The sequence below is a fragment of the Centropristis striata genome, chromosome 20, assembly GCF_030273125.1.
Source record: "Centropristis striata isolate RG_2023a ecotype Rhode Island chromosome 20, C.striata_1.0, whole genome shotgun sequence".
NCBI classification, from domain to species: Eukaryota; Metazoa; Chordata; class Actinopteri; order Perciformes; family Serranidae; genus Centropristis; species Centropristis striata.
Genome location: NC_081536.1, coordinates 29,686,610 through 29,710,501, shown reverse-complemented (window position 1 = coordinate 29,710,501; position 23,892 = coordinate 29,686,610). Strand labels below are relative to the sequence as shown.

General features: G+C 37.1%; 1 protein-coding gene across 1 annotated transcript in view; it reads right to left on the bottom strand.

Moving 5' to 3' along the window:
- Window positions 1-23,892, bottom strand: part of LOC131993429 (pro-neuregulin-3, membrane-bound isoform) — a 495,301-nt gene that overhangs the window by 55,678 nt on the left and 415,731 nt on the right. Inside the window, exon 4 of the mRNA XM_059359337.1 lies at window positions 3,060-3,083. Coding sequence (XP_059215320.1) covers window positions 3,060-3,083 — 24 coding nt within the window. The remainder of the gene's footprint in view (window positions 1-3,059; window positions 3,084-23,892) is intronic.

Below are 23,892 nucleotides of genomic sequence, written 5' to 3'. Positions count from 1 at the left end.
CATTTTTACAATTGAATACACATTCCAATGGGCTGACGCCAATGATGAATAAAAATAAAAAGACAGTTTAAATGGTCAGAATTTAAAAGGTTTATTCCACCTTTATACAACTTGGATCCTAATTATCTTATTAATCATGATTTTAACCGGTATAATAACATTATTCTCACTAAAATGATTCAGTAAATCTGGAAACATGATTAAGAAACATGTGTGGTGTATGTAAATGAGACAGATGCTTAGCCAGACTATCTAATGCACTTTATTTGGAAGTAAAAGAGAAAATCAGCCACTTGTACAGTAATGTCAGTATAAAGGCAAAAGTAAACTTTGCAAGCACATCTAGAGCAAATACCCTGGGTCAAAGCTGAAACTAAAAATTTGTCTGCAAATGCTAATTGGTGCATGTTTGGCTGCTATTTTTACCATTCGTCTTATTTTTCTCTTCTCAATATGTTTGGTTAACTTGTTGCTGACCTGTCTTGATTACTGTGTTTCTTTCTCCATCTGACTTTTTATAGTAACATTACATTGCTCCCAGATCTCAGAAATTAATTACTGACTAAATAATTATTACCAATTTGGGGCAGCTGTGGCCCAGTTGGTAGAGCGGTCACATAAATGGTAAATGGACCTGCACTTATAAAGCTCTTTACACTACAGACTGCTCTCATTCACCCTTTCACACACACATTCATACTGGTGGCAGAGGCTACCCTAAACGGTGCCACCTGCCACCATTGGGAATTCATTCACACACCGATGAACACAGCATCGGGAGCAATTTGGGGTTCAGTATCTTGCTCAAGGATAGTTCGACATGTAGGCTGCGACGGTCAGGGATCGAACCACCAACCTTCGGTTGGGGGCCAACTGACTCTACCTACTGAGCCACAGCCGCCTGGAAGGGCGGAAGGTTGGTGGTTCGATCCCGGAAGATGGCAGCCTATGTCGAAGTATCCTTGAGCAAGATACTGAACCCCAAATTGCTCCTGATGCTGCGTTCATCGGTGTGTGAATGAATTCCCAATGGTGGCAGGTGGCAGCGTTTAGGGTAGCCTCTGCCACCAGTATGAATGTGTAAACGGGTGAATGAGTGCAGTCTGTAGTGTAAAGCGCTTTGAGTGGGCGCAAAGCGACTAGAAAAGTGCTTTATAAGTGCCAGTCCATTTATCATTTACCAATTGTAATGGTAAACTAAACTATTATATCTTATAAAAATCACATTTTTCATCAAAAAGAATCATACTTTAAAAGCTCTGTGTACAAAAAAAGCAGCACTGCATCGGCTCAGGCAGAAGACTGCTGTCGTGCTTGCATTAGTGGGAATAACAGCTTCATTCATGCTTCACCATCAGTGGCTCATTTATCAGTTGATTGACTACCAGCTGACTAGTATTCATACAGGCGGAGACGGTGGACTTTACCACTGACTACTGATATGTTTATTAAAGGGTTTCTCCCAGCAGTGTCCTTGTTTGCTTTGATTCTTTGAGGGCTCCCTCAGTGCGCTGAGTCTTATTTTTTTAGAGCCAAATTTAACTGTGTAAGGTTTGACTTCAATCTGAGAATGATCAGGTACTCACATGTATGATTTGGCAATAAGCTGCAATACTGGATGGGATGTTGTAAGACTGAATGATTCAAGAGTTTTAAAAACCATATGTTCTTTATCCAGCATCACATTTTAGGCCTTCAAAATGCAGCCTTGTTGTTGTTTTCACAAGTAACCCACTTTGTACAATATGTAATTGTATCGTATATTGTTTCAGTGGATTGCAATGTAAGCCTTATACTTTTTCCCTCATGAGAAACAGCTTCCAAAGCCGCAGACATTGACAAGCCAGTGTTGAGTGTGGGAGGTGCTTATCTATCTGTGCACTGCTTAACACAATGCCGGGGAAGACATTGGCAGGACTAGAGATGTTAGCTAGGCAAAGAAAATGTGGCAGCCTGAACAATGTTGCAGAGGCATAAAACCTCTCACTGAATATAAATGGGAAAACCTGCAAGATAGCTCTGTGGAAAGGATCATCTGTCACTGCCAAGTTTGCATAGTCTCAGCAAGTTTCCTGAAAAAAAAAAAGCTTTTGTTCGTTTTGACTGCAAATGCAGCGGTCGTGCCGCAGATAGAGAAGCAGAGCACTGCTTGTTCCTGGGAAATTTCACTTTGAGAATGTAGAAGCGGTTATGTCAAACCGCGGGGAGGCCATTTTGCTAGATGATCCACTGCTTTTCCAACCTGTCCGTGTGGAAAGGGCCCAAATTATAGCAACAGAGAGAGTGAGGAGCTCTAGTTAACAACAAGCTTCCATGTCGTTAACTAGCGCTCCTCAGCTGTGATACCCGACACAGAGCCGGTGAGGAGAGCCAAGAACAGGAGAGGGGAGCTTGGCAACAAGGAGAAGGAGCCGCTGGCATCCGCCCTGCACAGCCTCACAGGCATGTGCATTGGAAACACACAAACACTGAACACACAATCACTGGAAGAATCTCATCTAACTCACATAAAGTGAAAACGAAGGACTTCAGAAATACACTTTTGAACACGTGCCACGCATTTGCACACATACACACACGCACTAATGAGGAGTGCATTTGGTAACAGAGCCAACATCATAAAAACTCTCTGACTGTACCCCGCCTGCCTCTCTGTTCTCACTGTTTCCAAGGAGACTGCAGCACATTGGAATTCTGAAGGGACACTTCATATGCAATTGTGAGAGAAAGAGAGAAAGAAAGAAAGAAAGAAAGAAAGAAAGAAAGAGAGAGAGAGAGGGAGGGAGAGCCGGAGAGAAAGAAAAGTGTAAAGATAGCGATGGTGCAGAAAATAATAATATATAATTACATGTGTGTAGAGGAAGAAGACAGAGGCAGAAAGCCTGTACAGCATGTATATACAGTATGTGACTGTCACCACAGCTTTCATTGTTAAATCATATAATGATGTTATACAGTGATGCCATATGGAATTAGACCCGTCCACCTATGCTATTTGCTGTGTGTCATTAATGGTGTTTACAGTCGTGACTCATGCAAGACAAGAAAAGCTTCCTTACCCATAAACTCGATGCCCAAGTGATCTGTTGTTTCAGGCAGCAGGGAGAGAGGGGGAGGGGAGAGAGAGAAAATAAAGTTATTATTAAGAATAGTGTGCGTTAGCATTGTGTCACAGCGTATAGCCAGATCATCACTGACTTGTTGTTCTTTCCTGTAAGCTGCTGTATCGGTATTTTATACGTTGTCACATGGAGTCAGGAGGCACATGCTAGTAATGTTACAAGAAATGACACACATACACACTGACAAACACACGCACACACACACACACACACACACACACACACACACACACACACACGTTCTACTGTATTTGTGAGGACCCTCAGCAATCATATCGACCTACACCTAACCTCAGCAGCCCTGCACACTCACTCAGCTGCTCACTCCGAGCCGTGGCATTATTTCACAGTATGCACAAATCGAGAATTGGCAATGCTCGAATCAAAATCTGATGAGAGTCGTGAGGTTGTTTGCCCACATTACCTCGCCACTGTCAGTCAAATCTTATCAAACCCACCCAGACAGTCCTGTTGAATCACATTAGCTGAGATTTTAGTGATAAACTCCTAATCGATAATACCTAATCAACATTAAATTAGATGATTAGCATTGCTATAACACTATCAGACCCATGATAGAAAAGAAAAGAGCCAAAATCTGTGTTTTTTTTTTAATTCCACACCTTCTTCTTACTTGTGAAAACCTAAAAACATCATCACCCACAATGCAACTCGACTGCTGGCAGCTGGGTCAGAGATTCCAGTGTGTTATGTTAGCAGCAGTCCCCACTCTCAAATCCTAATAGTCAAGTTGGTCCTCACAGCGATAGAAGAATATAACATGCACACACACAAACACACACACGCAGCCAAAAAGCTGAACAAACAACACACGGAGCCGTATATCCTCGACGCTGAAACAACATAATTGTTAGAAACTGTGTGTGTAAAACAGTTCAGGGAAACAAGAGGTCAATTTGGTTCCATAAACAGCTCACATTTTGACATTAAAGCCACAATTACATTTTCCAGGCGAGCATTTACCGAGAGAAGCTTTGAGGTTTCTGCCATTCCATTAATGTAATAATAAAGACCTTTCTTGGATTAGAAAGAGCTAAATTCTACTGCTCAGTTTATATTTCTGTTTACTATGGTTATATTAATTTATGACTTGGGAAATTTGTCACCATCCCTGTAAAATAAGCATCTTTCTTAAAGCAAACAAACAAGGGAACAAACAGTTTAATTAAGGTGCAGCAGTGAAGAGCTGCAGTTTTAAAGCATAATCGTTACTACAGTGAGTGTGATTTCAGCTTCCCTGGGCTCTGCAGGACTACAAGTATAACTCTCGCCGACTGGAAGAAAATAATCTAGAGGAAGTGCTGATGTCTGTGGTGTCACCGCTGGCTTTTACCACACTGACAGTGACTTTATCTCCTGAGTGGCCCTGCCCTACATCTTTGAGTGGGTGAGCTGGTCTTTCTAATGCGAAAAGCTCTGTCCAATCTGCCCCCAATCTTATCGGGCAATGTTAGCCTGGATGTAAGCGGATCATTTTTCACTTTACCAATGACCCAGAGACCTCTCTCCACTGCCTTCTTGATTTCTCCCTTCAAAAACGTCTGTGATGTGGGACAGGAGAAGATGAACAAGATAAACACTACTCTCACATGAAAGCTTCTGAAAAGAAAATCTACATTCAGGTTTTGACAAATATTTGTCAGCTGCAGACAGTTTGACTAAAGCGCTCAAAGAATTCATATTGTAGAGTACACTGGATGAGATGGACCAGTTTTAGTTGGCTTCAGTGAAAAGGTTGCAAATCATTATGTTTCTTGAAATAGAAAATTAATTATGCAACATTTCCCGAAACAAACCAAGAGCAAAATACATTAGTAAGACTAACAAATACCAAATTTGATTAAAAAATATGACAAAATGTAGTCTGTTCCCACAAGAGCATTGTACTTATTTGTATGAAGATAAATGGCATGCATTTTATTTAATATGTACAAGAAAAGCAAAAGTAAAAGCAAATCTGTGCAATCCAGAATTCTACATGAATCCTGTGCAATATTTCAACATTACAATTTGTTACACTTGTTACATATATACATATTTGTACATGTCTATATTTCCATATTTCTATTTTATTCTTTTATACATCCCTTTCCTTTCCTTTAAATTACATTTAATATTTCTATTTGTACATATCTTTACAGACTATAGACAGGCATTTGTGCTTGTTTTGCTGTAGAGCTAGTGTAGAGTGCTTTTCTATTTATTATTATCTTTTTTTTTTTTTTTTTTTAACTTTTTACCTGTATTTGTTTACAGAAGTATTTATTTCTATTCTTATACAGCAGCAACTGTAACAAAAAGCAATTTCCCCCCGGGGATCAATAAAGTATTTTTATTCTATTCCAAGTGCAGACTAAGGAAGGACAGCTTTTCTTTTTCTATTACAGACAGGAAAATCATGGCTGAAAACCAAAATATTAATAAATGTAATATCAGGAGACCATAAGGTGTGACTGAAAGCTCAGGAAGAAGCTCATAACTGGGCCTTGAGTTTATATTAAGTTGTCAATATTTTCTTCCCCAAATTTAAACCTCTCAAATTTAAACTAAAGCAAAATATATGAGATTGAGTTTTCACAACTTTTGCCTCTTGTTGCTGTGTTGTGCACCTGCCTGCTCACTGAAGGAAGTGATTTTTGTTGTTTAATAGAAGATCCATCCTTTATCTTCATTTGCTCTTGTGGACAGTTTTACTAAGAATGCTTAATAACAACACAAGTGCATTCATATATTTTTAGCCTCGGTGACCCCATAGACCTCTACAGAGCCAAAGGAAAATGACAGTGCCATCTTTCTTTTGAAATTCTGCAGTTTTGCAGCCCTTTGGGTAAGAGCTATAAGTGCTGCTACTGCCAGGGTTAGAAACTCAATTTCCCATGGAGCTCAATGAGTAGAGCCTAGCACTAAAGCTGCCAAGGTTAGGGATTTCATTTTCTGTGTAGCTTGGTGGGTAGAGCATATATCAGCACCAGCACTGTCAGGATATAAGCCTCAGTTCCCATCGGGGCCACCCATACTCAAGATGTATGCACTCCTGCTCCTGTAAACCACTTTAGATGGAAGGGCCCACCAAGTGTCATATGTTAAATATGCTCTGTGGAAACTGATGGCCTTTGAATCATCAGGTTGGCCGGCAGATATCACTGGAGGAGCCACATCTGAATCCAAAACAGGCTGGAAACTTTCACAATTGGAAGAAGCATTTTCACAATAAAGAATATTGTTTTCCAGACAAAAAAAGGTTTACCAAAGAGAATCACACAACACGGGAGCTAGATTTCAGACTCAGAAATGATGAAATAAAGTAATAATGTTGAGGTTAACGGTGATACAACTTTAATTTATTAAATTGTGCTTCCCAAAAATATAACCCCATGGGTCTTTGTACAGCACCTTAATATGACTCATATTTATGTTTGTAGTTAGTGACGCCATCTAGTGGCCGTAGTTATGAATATATGAATGATGAAGTAATAGTTATGCAGCCGGCAACCCCCGGATCTGAGCATGGAGGCAAACCAGGAAGTGTCTTAAACTGCATTCTACCAAAGATTCCAGTAGGGGGCGCTAAATTTGGCTGCAAAAAAAAATCTGTGCATTAATTTCAGTGCAAAATGAAAAAACTTCTCACTTGATTTATTACCTCAGACAACACTATGGTCTCAATCACTAATAAAAAATCTTCTTTAAGACAATCTGATGTTAAAAGTATAAATAATGGCCTTATTTAGAAGAAAATAGAAGATAAAGAATCGTATGATTTGGGGTGTGGCTACCTTTGATTGACAGGTCACTAACAAGGCGAGCCGTCACCAGGAGAGAAGCAGAACAATCCGTATCCACGGCAACGTGTCAATAAAGTTATATATAACGTCATATAGATATAAACAAGGATGTTTAGCGGTTTGGTCTTATAACTTTGACCCTTTCACTGTATTTTCACTTAATGATAGTTTATGTGAACGTTTTGTTCAGTAAAAATGTCTTGTTCAGCGTTTGGTTGGACTAACAGACACTCCAAGGAGTCGCTGTTCAGTTTTCTGAGGTAAGTAACATACATTTTGTTTTTGTTTTTGCTAGCCAAAGCTAACATCCCAGTTAATGCTAACATGAATTAGCAGCAGCTTCTCTCAGTCAGGTTGAGGTGTAGAGAGGCTGTAGTCAGTGATCAGATCCCTCTCCTCCTCCACAGTCCAAATATGGTCTGCTCCCCGTATCGGAAACAAGATGGCGACGAGTATAACGATGAACTCGATGCTTCCAACAGGCTGCAAACCAATGGGTGACGTCACGGTGACTACGTCCATTATTTATTTTCAGTCTATGTAGTAATGTTACGGTGAAAACAAAAGGGGAAGTATAAAGCACAAAAAATGCCTTCAAAGCAGGAGGTGGTTCAGATTTTCACCCATGTGAAGTGTTCATGTCCTGTTAAAAAAATAAACTAAACACTGCTATTTGAAGTAGCGTCACCTTACTGCTCATTAGGTTTTTACGTCACCAACATCAGCTACATACCTCACTTGCAGCACTTATGTGCATTGATTGAACGTTTTAACTAGCCTATATTTTATAACACCTCACCATGTAGTTGTTTGTTCTAACCCTGGGGAAGTAGTTTTGTCACCTAAACCTGACAAAGCTGCAGCTGCTTCACAATGCTGACCGATATGTTTACGTATGAGGACAAAATTTCAAAGGACTTATTGAAATTTGTTACGCAAATACTTCCTCTGAGAGTATGTTTCACTTTTCAAAAAATTATGGCAAATATGTCAGGCTGAATTTTAGAAAAAAATAGTGTAAAATTATGCACACAACATCTAAAATTGCTTACATTTGATGGAATGGCGCAATCACAAAAACACATCTGAAGGCTTGCATCTGAATATTTCACTTTGTGTAAACATTATGACAAAGTAGCCACAATCAGGAGAGAGAACATACTGAGAATATATATTTTAGTTGTATTATAACAAGCATTTTAATGTTGTAGCTATAATACATATAAGAGCTAATTCTGTCTTCTTTAAACAAAGTTTCGTTGGTCAATCTATTATGTTATATGCATCATATTTATTCAATTATTATATGTCATATAGTGGAACCCTTATTTAACTATAGTAGGATACAATGATAATACTCAATCACTTGATTAAATGTGGAGTAAATGGTTTTTTGGTCTGTTATTTAAATACAGCCAAAGCCTTTGCCTAATCTTAATTAGCTGTTAAAAATAAAGTTTCATAATGGCTGAAGCTGTTTAATGAGGCTATATCACGTATAGAATGGATTGCAGTTCAATGCAGTTAAAACTGCTGCATGCGTCTGCTGTTTGTAGACGTTAAACCTGACAGAAATGGACCGTAAAGCTCATTAAAATGCCCTTGAGGTTTCTAATCCTTCTCACTTTCAATCTTCTTGGCAAATGAAACACACATCATACAAGAAGTCACAAAAGAAACCAATGTGGCATTTTATATGAGAGAAGATGCTGCCTGCTGTGTGTGTGTGTGTGTGTGTGTGTGTGTGTGTGTGTGCGTGTGTGTCTGCGTGTGTGTGTGTGTGTGTGTGTGTGTGTGTGTGTGCAGCCTGAAGCGGAGGCAGGTGTGGGTGGCAGGGAGTCTGTAGCGTGTCGCCCTACTTCCCCTCCCCGTGGACACACACATGGCGACCAGGATAGGCTGTGTGTGTGTGTGTGTGTGTGTGTGTGTGTGTGTGTCTACTTCCACCTCTGGAGTGAGCCTCATAGTGGAAGACAGATTAGCTGACCTCCACTGGGACACACACCCCGCTGATTTGCAGACTTCACTCATTTAAGAACGCCGCTATGTGTTTCATATTTTGCCATGAAAATATGAGTATGAAACTATGTGGTTGCACTAACCATAATGCATCATAAAACTTGGTTACACTTTTTAATCATCATTATTAAATGGTAACTTGATAGTGAATTAGACTTCAGTTCAGTTACTTTACAATTAACATAAAAAAATAATAATTAGCAGTAATGCATCATGAATTTTACAACCTGGTCTCACAGGAATCCGTGGAATAGCCACGGATTTGCTTAACTCAAAATCCGTGGAATAGCCACGGAATCACTCAAATTTCCGTGAAACTGACACGGATTTCGCTACAATGCAAGTCAATGACAGTCATATCCCGTGGCTATTCCAACATACAAAGTGATAATGAACATTCACTGAGTGAATATTTAGAAAATAAAACATGTATTTCACGTAGAAATGTGACCAAAATCCATTTTTATGCAGAAACTAAGTCAAAATATTGATTTTTTCACAAAAAATTAGAGAACTGTCCGCCATGTTTTTTGTTCTGACCGCCGGGACCTTGAAAGTCACGTGACTTGGAACAAACCAATAGGAAAAAATATCCATGGAATAGCCATGGGATTGTGGATTGTGTTTTACTTAAAAAACCAAAGTATTCTAGTTTACAGAAGGTCTACCTACCTATAGGCTACCTGAATTTATGAAATGTACTATATTTCTAAATATGCTATTGCTACACTTAATGGCAAAAATTGCACTGGTCTGTTGGACTTGAACAAAAATAAACAATATTTTTGTTGCTTAAGCTTATGTATTCAGTCATTATTCAATGGTATACTAAAAATCCATGTGAAAAAAATTACTTCTCACTGTTCTCAGGTCAAATATTTATATGCGATTAAAATGCGATTTATTTCGATTAATTAATAACAAAGCCACTAATTAATTAGATTCATTTTTTTTAATCGAGTCCCAGCCCTAGTATTAATTCAGAAAAAAAGATTCTGGAAGTTATTAAATCTAGTAAAATTCTGACAGTTAGAAGTTATTTAGTTATTTCAGTTCTAACCATGAGGAAAGGACATATAAAGGGCATATAAAGGGCATGCCAAATGTTCTTTTCTTCCTGACGGAAACATGGGTATATATGGTTCTCACAGTCACCTGGCTCTTTTCTTCTCTTGTTAAGGCTGTGGCCGTGACTGGGGCCTTGCTGCTGTGTTCAAAAACGATTTGACACGTAACCATATTCTATCTAGAGCGGTGAAAGACATGAGAGTGAAAGAAAGAAAGAGAGAAAGAAAGAAAGAAAGAAAGAAAGAAAGAAAGAAAGAGATGACATGTTTGGAATAAAAAAGAGAAAACTGAAAATGAACTCTTTCAGGGTCACTAATTATCTTGTGATGAATGCAGGCTGAAAGCAGCAGCACTGAGCCCGGTCGGCTCCATTGATTATGTCATTTTAATTGACACATTGAGGTTGATATCTGTGGGACTACCAGTACTACTACTAATTAATATCTCATTCATCAATGAGGAGCATGTCAGCCTGTGCTGCTGATCATATGTCTATATATTTAGTATGATTGCATTTAAATACATGTTGTGTGCTGCCAGGCTTCGTTCTCGCCTCTTCATATTCTCCCAATTACTGCACTTTTGTCTTTTATTCGTGATAAACATCAGGCTGTCCTCATGAACGGTTCATGTGATACAGAGTAATGCAGAAGGAGATAGAATCTCTGCTTTTTTAAAAATCAATTAATATAATTATGTTTTCACTTCTCTTTCCTTCACTATGCTTTACTCTAAAGAAAGATCATACACTGTAAAAAAAACCCCTGTTTTCACAGTAAAAAAACAGCAGCTGTGGTTGCCAGAACTTTACCGTAATAAATACGGTGCAACTTTTTGTATTATTACTGTTTAAGTTTGCCATTTCATTCCATATTTACTGTAAAAAATAAAAGTTTTTTCCATCAAAATAAACACTGTTTTGCCATATAGTTGACAAGAAAATACTTTATAAATGCTGCATAAATCAAAGATTCTACCATTAAATATTACAGTATAATTTTGTTAGAGATATGGTGTTATAGTATGTATATGTAATGTATAGTACATTTAACAGTGAGAAAAAGTATTTTTTACAAAAAAATAATGCAAAAATGATGGCTTGTATATATATTACAGTATATTTTTTGCTACAAACAGGGTGCCAATGTATTTTACAGTGGAGTAATGTATTTAAAAAAAATAAAATAATGTAAAAAATATATATACATTTACAGTGTTTCATTGTTACTGAAACTGAATTAACCCATTTTCATTGTCTTTTACTGTCATGGTTTAGCAGTTTTTCACCGTAAAATCTACAGACATTTTTTACAGTGTAAAACAATTTCTGCCCTAAAATCATTCTTTGCGTGCTGCACTTAATAAGATATGCAAATTTTCCTGTGTTGTCTTGTATAATACAGATACTGTCTGTGTGCTGCAACACACGCAAACACACATAATCTTCATCTCCTCGTACAGAAAAAAAAAGAATTATTCTACAGATTGGCATCAGGGAGTGATTGCATCATGTTCACATCTCAGACTGACTGATAGCTTCGCTCTCCGTGTGTGCACAGACAGAATAGAGTACATGTTATTTTCAATTAGTGCTCGGCACTCTATGGAGAGCAGGAAATAAATTGATATTTTGACAGATGGCGGATCTGAAGGAGCGGAGAGGAAACTAGATGATCACTGTGCATTGTCCACTGTTCAGCCTTGATGAAACTCAATATGGATAAGTCACACAATCATGTGATGTAACAAAGAGTCTGGGTTTCTCACTTTGGCTCACTCTTGCTCCGTGTTACGCAATGTTTTGTTGTTTACGAGGTTCAGCTGGTGCATGTGCATATCCAATCTTGTTTTTGTGCAGTAAAGTTTATGAACAATGGAACAGCAAGCACTATAATATTCTTATTATGATAAGAATGAGCTGATTTTGTATTTAGCAGTCATAATAGTAATATCAAGGAAGCTAACATACTCCATAAAAAAGCTTTTTATGTAGTAAGAAGCAAAACATCATATTTGACACATTTATGTCAATAACTGCTGCCTTGAAGTTTGCAGCCTGCAGGTAATATCCTTAAATGTACAAACTATTTCAACATCCACGTGCAGAACGCCTGTGAAACAAACTGCACCACTGTCAGCAGCTAAAAAAAATAATAATAGCATTCAGCCCAAAAGTGGTTTAGTTGTTTTTCAAATTGCTCTCCTACATTTTTTCAGGTCACATGTCTGTGCTAAGCTGAAAGGAGCATCCTGGAGCACGCAACAATCTGACAGATTACTGCCTGTGTGTGTGCAGAGCCCAAATATGTGTTTAAAAATCCCCCAAACAATCTATTTGCTGAATGCCAGTCTCAGTCATTGTTGAATCTGAATGCCATCTTTCACTGACCCGTTTCATCATTTCATCATTTATTCTCTCTACCCTGTATATCTCTGTTTTTTTTATTTTTTGTTTCTTTTCACCCGCAGCGGTTGCTATAGCAACAAGGTATCTGTATCTTCTGACCTGACTGAAACTCTTTCATCTGAGCTGTCTGTTGTGCATCCATAAATCAGAGTGGTCCAAACAACAGGCCCTGCGAGCATGAGCTACTTATTACTGACTTCACTACCTAACACCCACTCCAAGTAAACACTAGAAGAAGAAAACTGGTGGAGGATGCTCCAACTTGAGGAGAGAGACAAAAAGCTGCTAACACTTTACAATAACCAACTAAGTAATGTTTGTAAATGGTTAATAATTGGTTTATAAATCATCTATAAAGTGCTATCTTTAAATCTTTTCAACCATTTTCTTAAAGGTATATGAATCATTTCAAAATCATTAACATACTTAATATGGTGTTAAAAATGTTATAATGAGTGCAACTAAAACTATTAATAAACTATTAATTATAATGTATTCGCTTGTTAATGGTAAATTAACTGTAAACTTACAATAATATACCATCTATTTGCCATTTATAAATGATTTAGTTAGTTAAACATTAATAAAATATGTATTTACCATTCTAAATGGCCTATATATGTTTATAAATGATGATTAAACATTGATAAACTATCTGTTTACCATTTATAAATGATTTAGTTAGGTAAACATGAATAAAAATATGTATTTACCATTCTAAATGGCCTATATACTATTTATAAATGATGATTAAACATTAATAAACTATCTGTTTACCATTTATAAATGATGGTTATTGTAAAGTGTTACCCAAAACTCCACTTACCCAGATTCAGATCCCTAACTTGACTAGATTTAATAAAACCACACTGTGAAATTACGCCACCTATTAAGTATCAGCATCAAAATGTACTTAAAGTATCAAATGTACTCGTTATGCACAATGTAATGATGAATTTATACAAGCAGTGCTTTAATTTTGTAAAAGTTTTTAAGTTTTATCATCTTAATATTCTGTTATGAGGTTCAATTAAAAAAAAGTTTAATCACTTTAAATGGAGGATGTTTTTATATCAAATATCAACATGAAAAGTAACTAAAACTGTCAGCAAAATGTAGTGGAGTAAAAAGTACAATCTTTACCTCAAAATGTAGTGGAGTAGAAGTATAAAGTTACATAATATAGCAATACTTAAGTAAAGTACACATTCCTCAAAATTGTACTAGTACTTGAGTAAATGTACTTAGTACTTAATGTACTACATTCCACCACTGCCCGGTCCTATGGAGGAGGATGAGGGCGAGGCAGGAGAAAAAAATTATGAAAAGAGGAAACGTTTCTTATATTACGCAGTTATTAGAAATGAGTCAGAATGTCAAGAAAAATGTAGAGAACAAATTCAACTTTTTGAGTATAATAATAGAATATTCACAGATTTGTTGGACCCACATCATTAAGTCACCAGGGGAACATTGCTTGTTAGAGAAACAACACATCTATAGGAAAACAGTTTGGTAGACTGCAAGCTCCAAACTGATTTTCATCAGTACGAGCCGTCCTCCAAACACCAAGATTATAATAGTTTTGGATTTTTCATTATTTTTAGTTTTAATTTTATTGTCAATTTTTGTTTTCGCAATTTTGATTGCGAATGCAATTTAATTCGTTTTCAGAGTGAGTTTGCTAGTTTTAATTAGTTTTTACTTTTTGGAAAATGCTTAGTTTTAGTTTAATTTTTATTAGTTAGTTTTTCTGTAATGGGGTATTTGTTGGGTGCCAGATTCAATAAGGTCACAATAAATGTTTCCTTTATTTCCTTTGTCTGATCCATCTCAGCCCCAATAAGTTTATTAAGTCATAAAACCAGATAGATGAAATAGATTTCATATCAACGAAAAAGGTTTACGTATGAAAAAAGTTGACAAAGATGAAAATGAAGGACATTTTCACTTTAATTTTCGTTAGTTTTGTAACCAGCAAAATACGGTTTCAGTTAGTTGTAGTTTTTTTAAAAACTCTCGTTTTTATTTTTATTTCAGTTAACGAAAATGTTTTTTCAATTCTAGTTTTCGTTATTTAGTTAGTTTTCATTAACTATAAAAACCTTGCCAAACACAACAGCTTACATTGGCTCTGTACACTTTGGGACCGTCTACAAAGTACAATACCGAAGAGAGATGCTACATCATGTATTTGCTACATGTATTTCAACATTATTCTCGACATTGACTTTTTTCTTGAAGAGCGAAGCCCCAAGCACTTGTTATACTGTGGATTTCTTCTTCTTCCTCTTCCGGACACAATTTCGTCCCGCTACTAGTCCTACAACTTGAAGAGTTGCAGGACAAATTATATATCAAAATGTGCGGTTTGATCAGGATCGGTGTGCTATTACTTTTCTCTACGGAATACAATTTTTTTGCGACATAAGTCCCTGCGGCTCTTCTGTGTGGAGTTTGCATGTTCTCCCCGTGTCAGCGTGGGTTCTCACCGGGTTCTCCGGCTTCCTCCCACAGTCCAAAAATATGCACTTAGGTTTAATTAGTGACTCTAAATTCCCCGTAGGTGTGAATGAGAGTGTGATTGTCTGTCTCTATGTGTCAGCCCTGCGATGGTCTGGCGTCCTGTCCAGGGTGTACCCCGCCTCTCGCCCAATGACAGCTGGGATCGGCTCCAGCCCCCCGCGACCCGATTGCGGATAAGCGGTTAATGGTAATCTTCTGTACAGTCCAGCCCAGTCACAAAACAAAAATGTTGGCATTTTACTTTTCTGCAAACCACAGAGACGTTGAGCGGCAATGTTTTTACCAGCACAACATGTCATCATTTTACATATCTACAATTTTCATCAGCAACATTTTTTTGTCGTTGTGATGTAGCAATATATAATATAATGTGTTTATAGCAGAATACATTCGTTGTGGAGTTGCAGTGGTTCAAACATTCATATTCACCATATTTTTGGTTGAGAAATGTAGATATTTATCAGCTTATACAACTCTGCAGTTCTTCAAAGCTTTTTAGCCTTTCAGATGCTTTGTTCAGTTTTTTGACACATTTAGTGACACATTTATTGTACAGTTTAGTCTCAGGCTCTCATCAACCTTGTTTCCAGATATGCAAATAAGCAATTAATGAACATTTTTTTAGCCATGCAGAGTTCTCAGTGTGAGAATACATCTGATCTAAATTTTCAAAAATACAAAAACAAACCTCAGTTTTACCCTAAGTAATTTAAAATATAAGTTATAATATACTGTGTATTCTGGTTGGACGACATCACAACATTCCGATATTTTAACTGACTGGTTTTCATCTTAAACCCAACAGCTGAACTGGGAATAACTACATTGCTGCTGGGGAAAAAAATATGTGAGAAGGATAACTTAGAGCCGAATCCAACAAATCAATAACCAATCCCAGAATAAAATAACACGCTGTGCAGCAACATAAAACACCAGGTGGCAAAACAAAGTGCAAGATACAGTGCTGCAAGTTGGAGAGACATAACAAGACACTTTAAGCTGCAGCACCAAACCAGGAATATACTGTACTGCAGCTTTGGTAGCTGTGTGGTGAAAGTTGATCATTTTGTGAAAGGAGTTTGGCTGAATACACAAAATAAACAGAAATTATACAGGGGTTTGTTTGTTGCAGAATGACTCACTTTATTTCCATTCAGCTCCGACTCTAATTGCTCTCCCTATAACCCCAGACTCCTTTGCTAACAGCATCATTTCCAATCTCTCCATGTTTCTCTCCGTCTCTCAGAGACTCTGTTCCTCGCTTCATCAGTGTATTAAGAAAAGAGATTAACTACAGTTCAAGAAAAATGGCAGCTTCAGAGATCGAGTGTTAACTGCACAATTCTTCACATCCTTTCTACCCTCACACATTCCCATAATTATCATCTGTGGACGCGATCGCTTCTCGTACGCCTCTGAGCTCACACTTACATTCACAAAAATATACAATGATAACAACATGGATATAAACCTCAAACAAAAAGACTGTCGAGCCAATGTAGAATAACCTTTGCTAACACTGTACAATAACCATTATATATATATATATATATATATATATATATATATATATATATATATATATATATATATATATATATTACCATTGTTATTATCATTAATAAACCGTATATAGACCATTTAGAATGGTAAATACATAATTTATTAATGTTTAACTAACTAAATTATTTATAAATGACAAATAGATGGTATATTAATGTAAGTTTATAGTTACTTTACCATTAACAAACAGTTAAATTATAATTATTAGTTTATTAATAGTTTTAGTTGCACTCATTATAACATTTTAACACCATATTAAGTATGTTAATGATTTCGAAATTATTCATATACCTTTAAGAAATTGGTTGAAAACATTTAAAGATTAAATATGTATAGAACTTTGTAAATGGTTAATAATTGGTTTATAAATCATCTATAAACATCACTTAGTTGGTTATTGTAAAGTGTTACCGTTTATTCAAGTTTAATCATAATTTATAAACCGTATATAGGCCATTTTGAATGGTAAATACATAATTTATTAATGTTTAACTAACTAAATCATTTATAAATAGCAATACAAATGTAAGTTTATAGTTACTTTACCATTAAAAAAATATAATTAATAGTTTATCAATAGTTTTAGTTGCACTCATTATAACATTTGTAACACTATATTAAGTAAGTAAATGGTTTTGAAATGATTATCATACCTTTAAGAAATGTGTTTTAAAACATTTAAAGATTAAATATGTATAGCACTTTGTAAATGGTTAATAATTGGTTTATAAACCATCTATAAACATGACTTAATTGGTTATTGTAAAGTGTTACCCAACCTTTGAGTACAACTTATTCAAATAATGAAAATATCTTATTTTGACAAGCTTCTGTTAATCCAGTAGCATTTGAAAAGCCTGATGAGAGTGAATTAGAGGTATTATTTATTTTGTTTTCATCATGCCTGTATTACAACCTTAACTACCCACACCGTCACATTATGACCATTCAGTCTGTGTGATCCAGGTGGGTGTTCACTCCATTAGACATCAGCAAATGCACACACACAATAACTCCCCGCTCTGTTTTTTTGTGTGAGGCTAAAGAAAATGCAGTCTTCACCTCCATTTGACAGTAACCTCTCACATTATTTCCTGCTCGCTGCACAGCATTAAAGCAAAGTGACACAAAATGAGACAGAGAGGTCCAACCATACGAGACTACTTTTAACTGACTTTGAGTTATTGGGTTGAAATCATTTTCACTCTCAAATTAACTGTCTGAGCCTTTTGGTGCCGCACAAGGACAAATCTTACATTAGTGATGTTTTTTGGGAACCTTGAAGTTAAATAGGACCGAAGTGTTTTCATAAATACGACTGTTTATGGAAGATTGAAGGGAAGTTATGTACAATCTACAGTACGGAACACGTTTTAAATGTCAAATTATGGCGGTAAATGGAAAAATTACTACAATTTGGATGGAGATGGGAGAATAACTGGTCCGCTGTTTATAATCCGTGCTGTTCAACAGGGTGAACAACTTCTGAGTCAACGTGGGAACGCCTACAGGGAGCTGTCAATCATCATCAGGGTCGCATCACTGAGAACACATCTTCCTCTCTGGCCCTCAGGCTAAACCTACACACACACACACACACACACACACACACACACGCACACGCTACATTTGTGAGGGCTTTCTATTCACCTTTGTCATTCTGTTACATCTTGTACCCTTTTATATTTTTATCTCTCACTGTTATGCGTCATCAGCTTGTAATGTCCACTGTGTTCCTGGTGTTATTTCGTGTGTCGATGTGATTTATCGTTTTTCATGTACCCACTTTTCCTCAACATGCCTCGTCTGCTTCTACTTTAGCCCGTGTTTTCCCATAATTTCTTCCCAGAATGGCTTTGAAATGCATCAATAAAACAGGTGCGAGAGTGTTGCATTCAGCTGCAGGCAAAGAGTGTAGGAGGAAGGAGTAGCAGCTCCAGTTACCCGGCAGTAGAATGAAAGCAAAAAAAAGTTTTCAGCTCTAGGATGAGGGTCCGTTATTCGAAAAGCATAAATGTAATATGGGTGCATTGAAGCTCAGTAGTCATAAAAAAATGTTGGCATTGTCGGGCTGTTGTAATGAATGTTTTAAAGTTATTTCTTTCAAAAGTAATGCACAAAAGTGGGGCAGTTTATGAATCATACACTGTAAAAAAAAACGACTTTTTACGGTAAAAAACCAGCAGCTGTGGTTGCCAGAACTTTACCGTAATAAATACAGTGCAGTTTTTTGTAATATTACGGTAAAATTATATTAGCACTGTTGATTTCCCATTTAATATTGCCATTTTTGTCCATATTTAACTGTAAAAAAAATCCATCAAAAGAAACACTGTTTTGCCATATAATTGACAAGAAAATACTTTATAAGTGCTCCATAAATTAAAGATTTTACCATTAAATATTACAGTATGTTTCTGTTAGAGGTATGGTGTTTAGTACATTTAACAGTGAGAAAAAGTATTTTCTACAAAAAAGAAATACAAAAATGATGCTAGTGTATTTTACAGTGGAGTACTGTATTTAAATTAAAAAATTTTTAAAAAATACTATTTTGGAGGATATATACATTTACGGTGTTTCATTGTTACTGAAACTGAATTAACCCATTACGGTCTTTACTGTCATGGTTTAGCAGTTTTTCACCGTAAAATCTACAGACATTTTTTACAGTGTACAGACCAAAGACACATATAGGAGAGGTAAGAGGCCGGATACTAGAAGATACAAACCCAGAGCTTTGATCAGGGAGACTGGTGTTTGTGAGAACTTTTTTTCTAACCTTAAAGAAGTAGTTTTGTTGCCTAACCCAAAGTAGTTCCATACCACAATGCTACCAACATGCTACAAAAACAACGTCAGCAGCATGTTAGGTCCCAGGTAAATGTTAGAGCCAAACTTATTTTAACTCAAAACACAACTTTTTAAAAAAACAAAAAACAGGAGCTTTTTATTTGAATTCCCGGGGTTATCAATGTGTTTAAAACCAGACAAAGAGTTGTGAAGGTTCGCAGTGGTTCAGAAATGTTGAAATTTGATGTTTCTGTGATTTGCAGAACCGTACAATGCCAACCTTTTATTCTGGCAATTTTGGTCTATTGAGGTTCTTGTTGGTACAAAAAGAACTTGACCTGTCCGCCTTGTACAATGGATTTTTTGTCTGCGTGAGTGTTGAAAGTCAGCACAAAGAGGAGTTTGAAATCTTTTTTACCCAACTGTGATTCAGACACCACCATCTACCTCTGCAACACAATCCTGCTTCTAAACTTTATTGAAGCCAGGCTATCTGTCTGCAGAGCCCAGACCAAGTGCTCTTATTCTCCGTGCTGTCAAACTCAAACTAATTACTATAAGTATGTAAAAAAAGTGTAACTGACCTGTTCTTGCTGAGCAGATTTTAAAGTTTGTCACTTCAGAAACTCAAACCACGGGGACACCTTTAAGCTGCATGTGTTCCCTGATCAAAAGCACTTGTGTGGGAATTTAAATTTTGCTCTCATTTCATCAGCTTCCAGGGCAATGAAAATGATCTGTCAAAGAGATTAATTTAAATTTGATATGATATTTTATGCCCATTAGTCACCATGTAAATTGCAGCTCCCTAATTAGTGTGTAATTCATCAGCATGACACATCACAAAATTTTACAATTTTACCTCACAGATGAGTCAAATTTACAAGCTTATAATGTTGTATAATGTTGGTTTAAATAAACAGACCTTATATAATTTTATAGACTGCAAAATTATATTAACCCATTTAAGCCTAAAACGCCGATAGAAGCAGATAGAAATGAAATTCAAAAAGTATTTGAGAGCTTATATCTGTAAAAAATCCTATGCATGACTTGGAAGAAATAGACATAGTTCTCATTAACCTACTGTAATAAAAAAATAAAGATTATAATAATGAATAATAACAATACATTTGATCTAAATTGAACTTTTCAGGGTACTCAACGAGGCATAAAGTAATATAAGACAAAAACAGTCATGATTTCTTATATAATCATCACAATCAATTAGTATTATTATTGTTATTATCTCCAGATGGCCACAAATCTGTCTGTTTTTGGGTGAAAATATGTTGTCTAAAAACATATTCCTCATCCATAAATCTCAGTCGATTGGTTCCAAGGGTTCAAAGTCCGGATCAGCAATAAAATCATCGGCGCTGTTTTCATCAAGATCGCTTCCTTCACTTACTGCTGAGCTCCTCCGCTATAGTCGTCTTCCGCCATGATTTCAAAGTTCTGGAAAAGTCCCATGATGCATTGCGACACTCTCGCATGTATTCTGATGCATTTCATTGGCCAAGAGACCAAAAATAGGTGGAAGAAAAACTACAAATACTACAAAACGACGTATCCGCTTACCCGGCTTTAATGGTAGAATAACGCAACAGCGCCCCCAGATTTAATGGTAGAAATGCGGTAATGCTTTCCCGCCTTAAATGGGTTAAACAACAACAAAACATGCCCAATCGTGGCTTGTAGGTTTTAATCAACATACATGTGTCTTCTTCCAGTGAGCAGGTTAAAGTTTACATTTTAAAAGGTATATAAATATATGGTATATATATATAACTGTCTGGATGACAACTGCAGAAATGCAAAGGAGAAAGTGAGCCAGCCAGACTTTAGATGTAGCAGAGGAAGGTCAGCCAGTGAATCACTGGAGCCTCTGGGGCTTTTGGAAACCAGGAGGAAGGAAGGGGAGAGACAGAGGAGAGGAGGGTGGCTCGCTGGCAGGCTTTGCAAGGGTGAATGAGTAAGAGAGGAGGAGGTGGGGAGGAGTAAACCCTTCCTAAAAGCAATGAAATGAAGAAGGAGGCCGGAGTGAGGAGTATGAGAGGGAGAGGCAGGACATGTCAGAAGAGAGTTTGGGTAGTTCTGGTAAGTGATAAGGAGAGTTTTAGTAAGCAGCGCCTGCAGGGCACGGAGGGCTGACAGAGAGATAGAAGAAAGAGGAGGAGGAGAGAGGAGAGAGAGCTGGATGGAGACAGACAGAGGGCAAGCCATGACTCAGCAGGGCAGGCCACATGTCATCTAGTGAAGACACATACAGGTTCAGACTTCCTCTTCTCTCATTCACTCTTCCCTTCGCTCTCTATTTCACCATCCAGAATAAACTCAGATAAATAACCAATTCCACTTCTCTCCACTTGGACATTTTGAAATAAGCTGATCCATCCGACATGACAGGCAACTCCTACAGAGGAGAGGGAGTTTAATAGTTCACACCTCTGATTCTGAAAGCATTTCTTGCTCTGTAAGTTCCCACTTTAAGGTTGCATTTTAATGTTTTGCTCAACATTAAAAAAATCTATTTTCCAGACCTCTATCTCAGATTTGGCAGTGATTTAAATAGGTCTGCTTGTAAATAGCCAAGAGAATCTGAGATTTGTAGGTGGAATTTAAAATGGAGAAACCACAGCCAGAAACAGAAATAGAATAACAACATTTACTTAAAGAATCATCAAGTGTTAAAATAACACATTTCTTTCCATGCCAATACAAAGGTTAAGTGTTCCTATAGCAACAGATGCTGCAGCTTTTGTGCATAATAAAAGGACAAGGACATGATGTAGAAAGGACCACTAATTATCAGTCTCAATAAACAAACAGCTAACAAGAACAAGACGTTCATGTAAGTTAGAATACAGGCGGTCCAGTTAGATTATCAGGGTGCACAGGAATCTACACTTACAGCACTTGTAGAGCTGTTTAGTATTTATTTAGTTTATGGATATAGGGGAAAAGTATCGGATGCAGTGAAATATGTACTTGATGATGAGTCCTACTCCTTTCCTTGGCAAGACCGGCCCTGTGTAGCAGCCTGATTGGTTAGAGTTAGACACTGACCTTGAATAATTAGTACAGCCTGTTGCTCAGGAGATAGGACCATAACAAATCCAGTATCAGAACACGTACAAGCATGGACATGTTGGAATAATCTGTGATTCTGTCTCTGTGTGACGAACGTCACTATCTATGCATGCGTAATTCACTATGCGTGTATGTGTGTGTGTGCCCTCTCTGTGCATGCAAGGTGCTTTGATACAATGATCATGTGCTAATATTGTTTTAAAACTATGATTAAACTAAATACATTTACTGCATCTGATTAAACTTCCTCTGCCCTATTTAGAGTAAGGTTCTATAATCACAAAAAGATGTATTTTATGTTTTATGTTTCATTGTTTTGTTGCAAAATCTGTGTCTCCAATAATATCTCTGCATAACAAGTCATAACAAGGCAGGAGTTTGTGTTTTGAAAGTTTTGTTAACAGGAAGAAACAGAAAACAGAAAGATAACTGTCTTCTCGTATGCAATAAACTGACAAATCAGCGAAAAAAAGGAGGCGACTTCTGGAGAGTTCTAAAAAAGGGTTCAAGGGAAAGTAGCTTGGTCCAGACTTCATGAACTGACCAGCCTAATATAAATCAGGGACGTGTGGATTGAACCCAGAGACTCTGTAACTGTACATTTCTTGACGTATTGTAATAAAATGAAGTTAAACTGAGAACTCAGACGTCTCCTGCTCATCATTCCGCATCAAACGATCGGCGCAGAGAAATAGGTGAGGATTTGGTGTTGGAGTCAGAATATTTAATTTTAAAGGTTTCCTCAATGCATTTCTCAACAAACACCTACCCAAACTAGCGCTTGAATGCTACACAGCAGTGGGATCTATAACAAGACAAAATGCAGTATAGTGTAGAGATGGTTGAAGGGGAGGAGTAATCCGTCTGAAACAGGCCACCGATGGCTGCTTTATCCCAACAGTCTACCTCCTGTGAGACCTCCTGTCAGACTAATATTTACCCAGATTCCATAATAAGTCAAGAGCTTCAGAAGAACAAAGATCTGGGTATTTTCGCCCACAACAGCTTTTCTTTTGTTTGAGAGTTTCACTTCCATCAAAGCCTCACAAGTTCTTCAACTGCCAGTCATGCAAAGTGTTTGTACAGGAAATCAAAAATGATTAAAAATATACAATTTAACATTGCGTGTTTAACTTTGTTGGGTTACTGTGAGCCTTTAATACTGAAAGTCAAAGCGCAAATCGAGTATGAAGATAGTTGATGGAAGGTAACGTGAGGATAGCCAGTTATTTTTATCTCTCCAGCTATAAAGGACCCATGTTCCTCTTAGTACAGTGCAGTTTAATATGGCCATGCAACCCGAGCAGTGATCCTTGATCACTTCTCTTGTTCTTGCAGGTTTAATGACTACAGGCCTGGAGTGGAGCCACAGCTAGGTGGAGCGAAGGCAAAGCAGCGTATCCTAATATACCCAGACACTCGTCTTCATTGAGGCTGAGCTGAGGGGGTGGAAAGATACATGGTGCGATGACTTCACTCTTATGAAGAGAAAGAA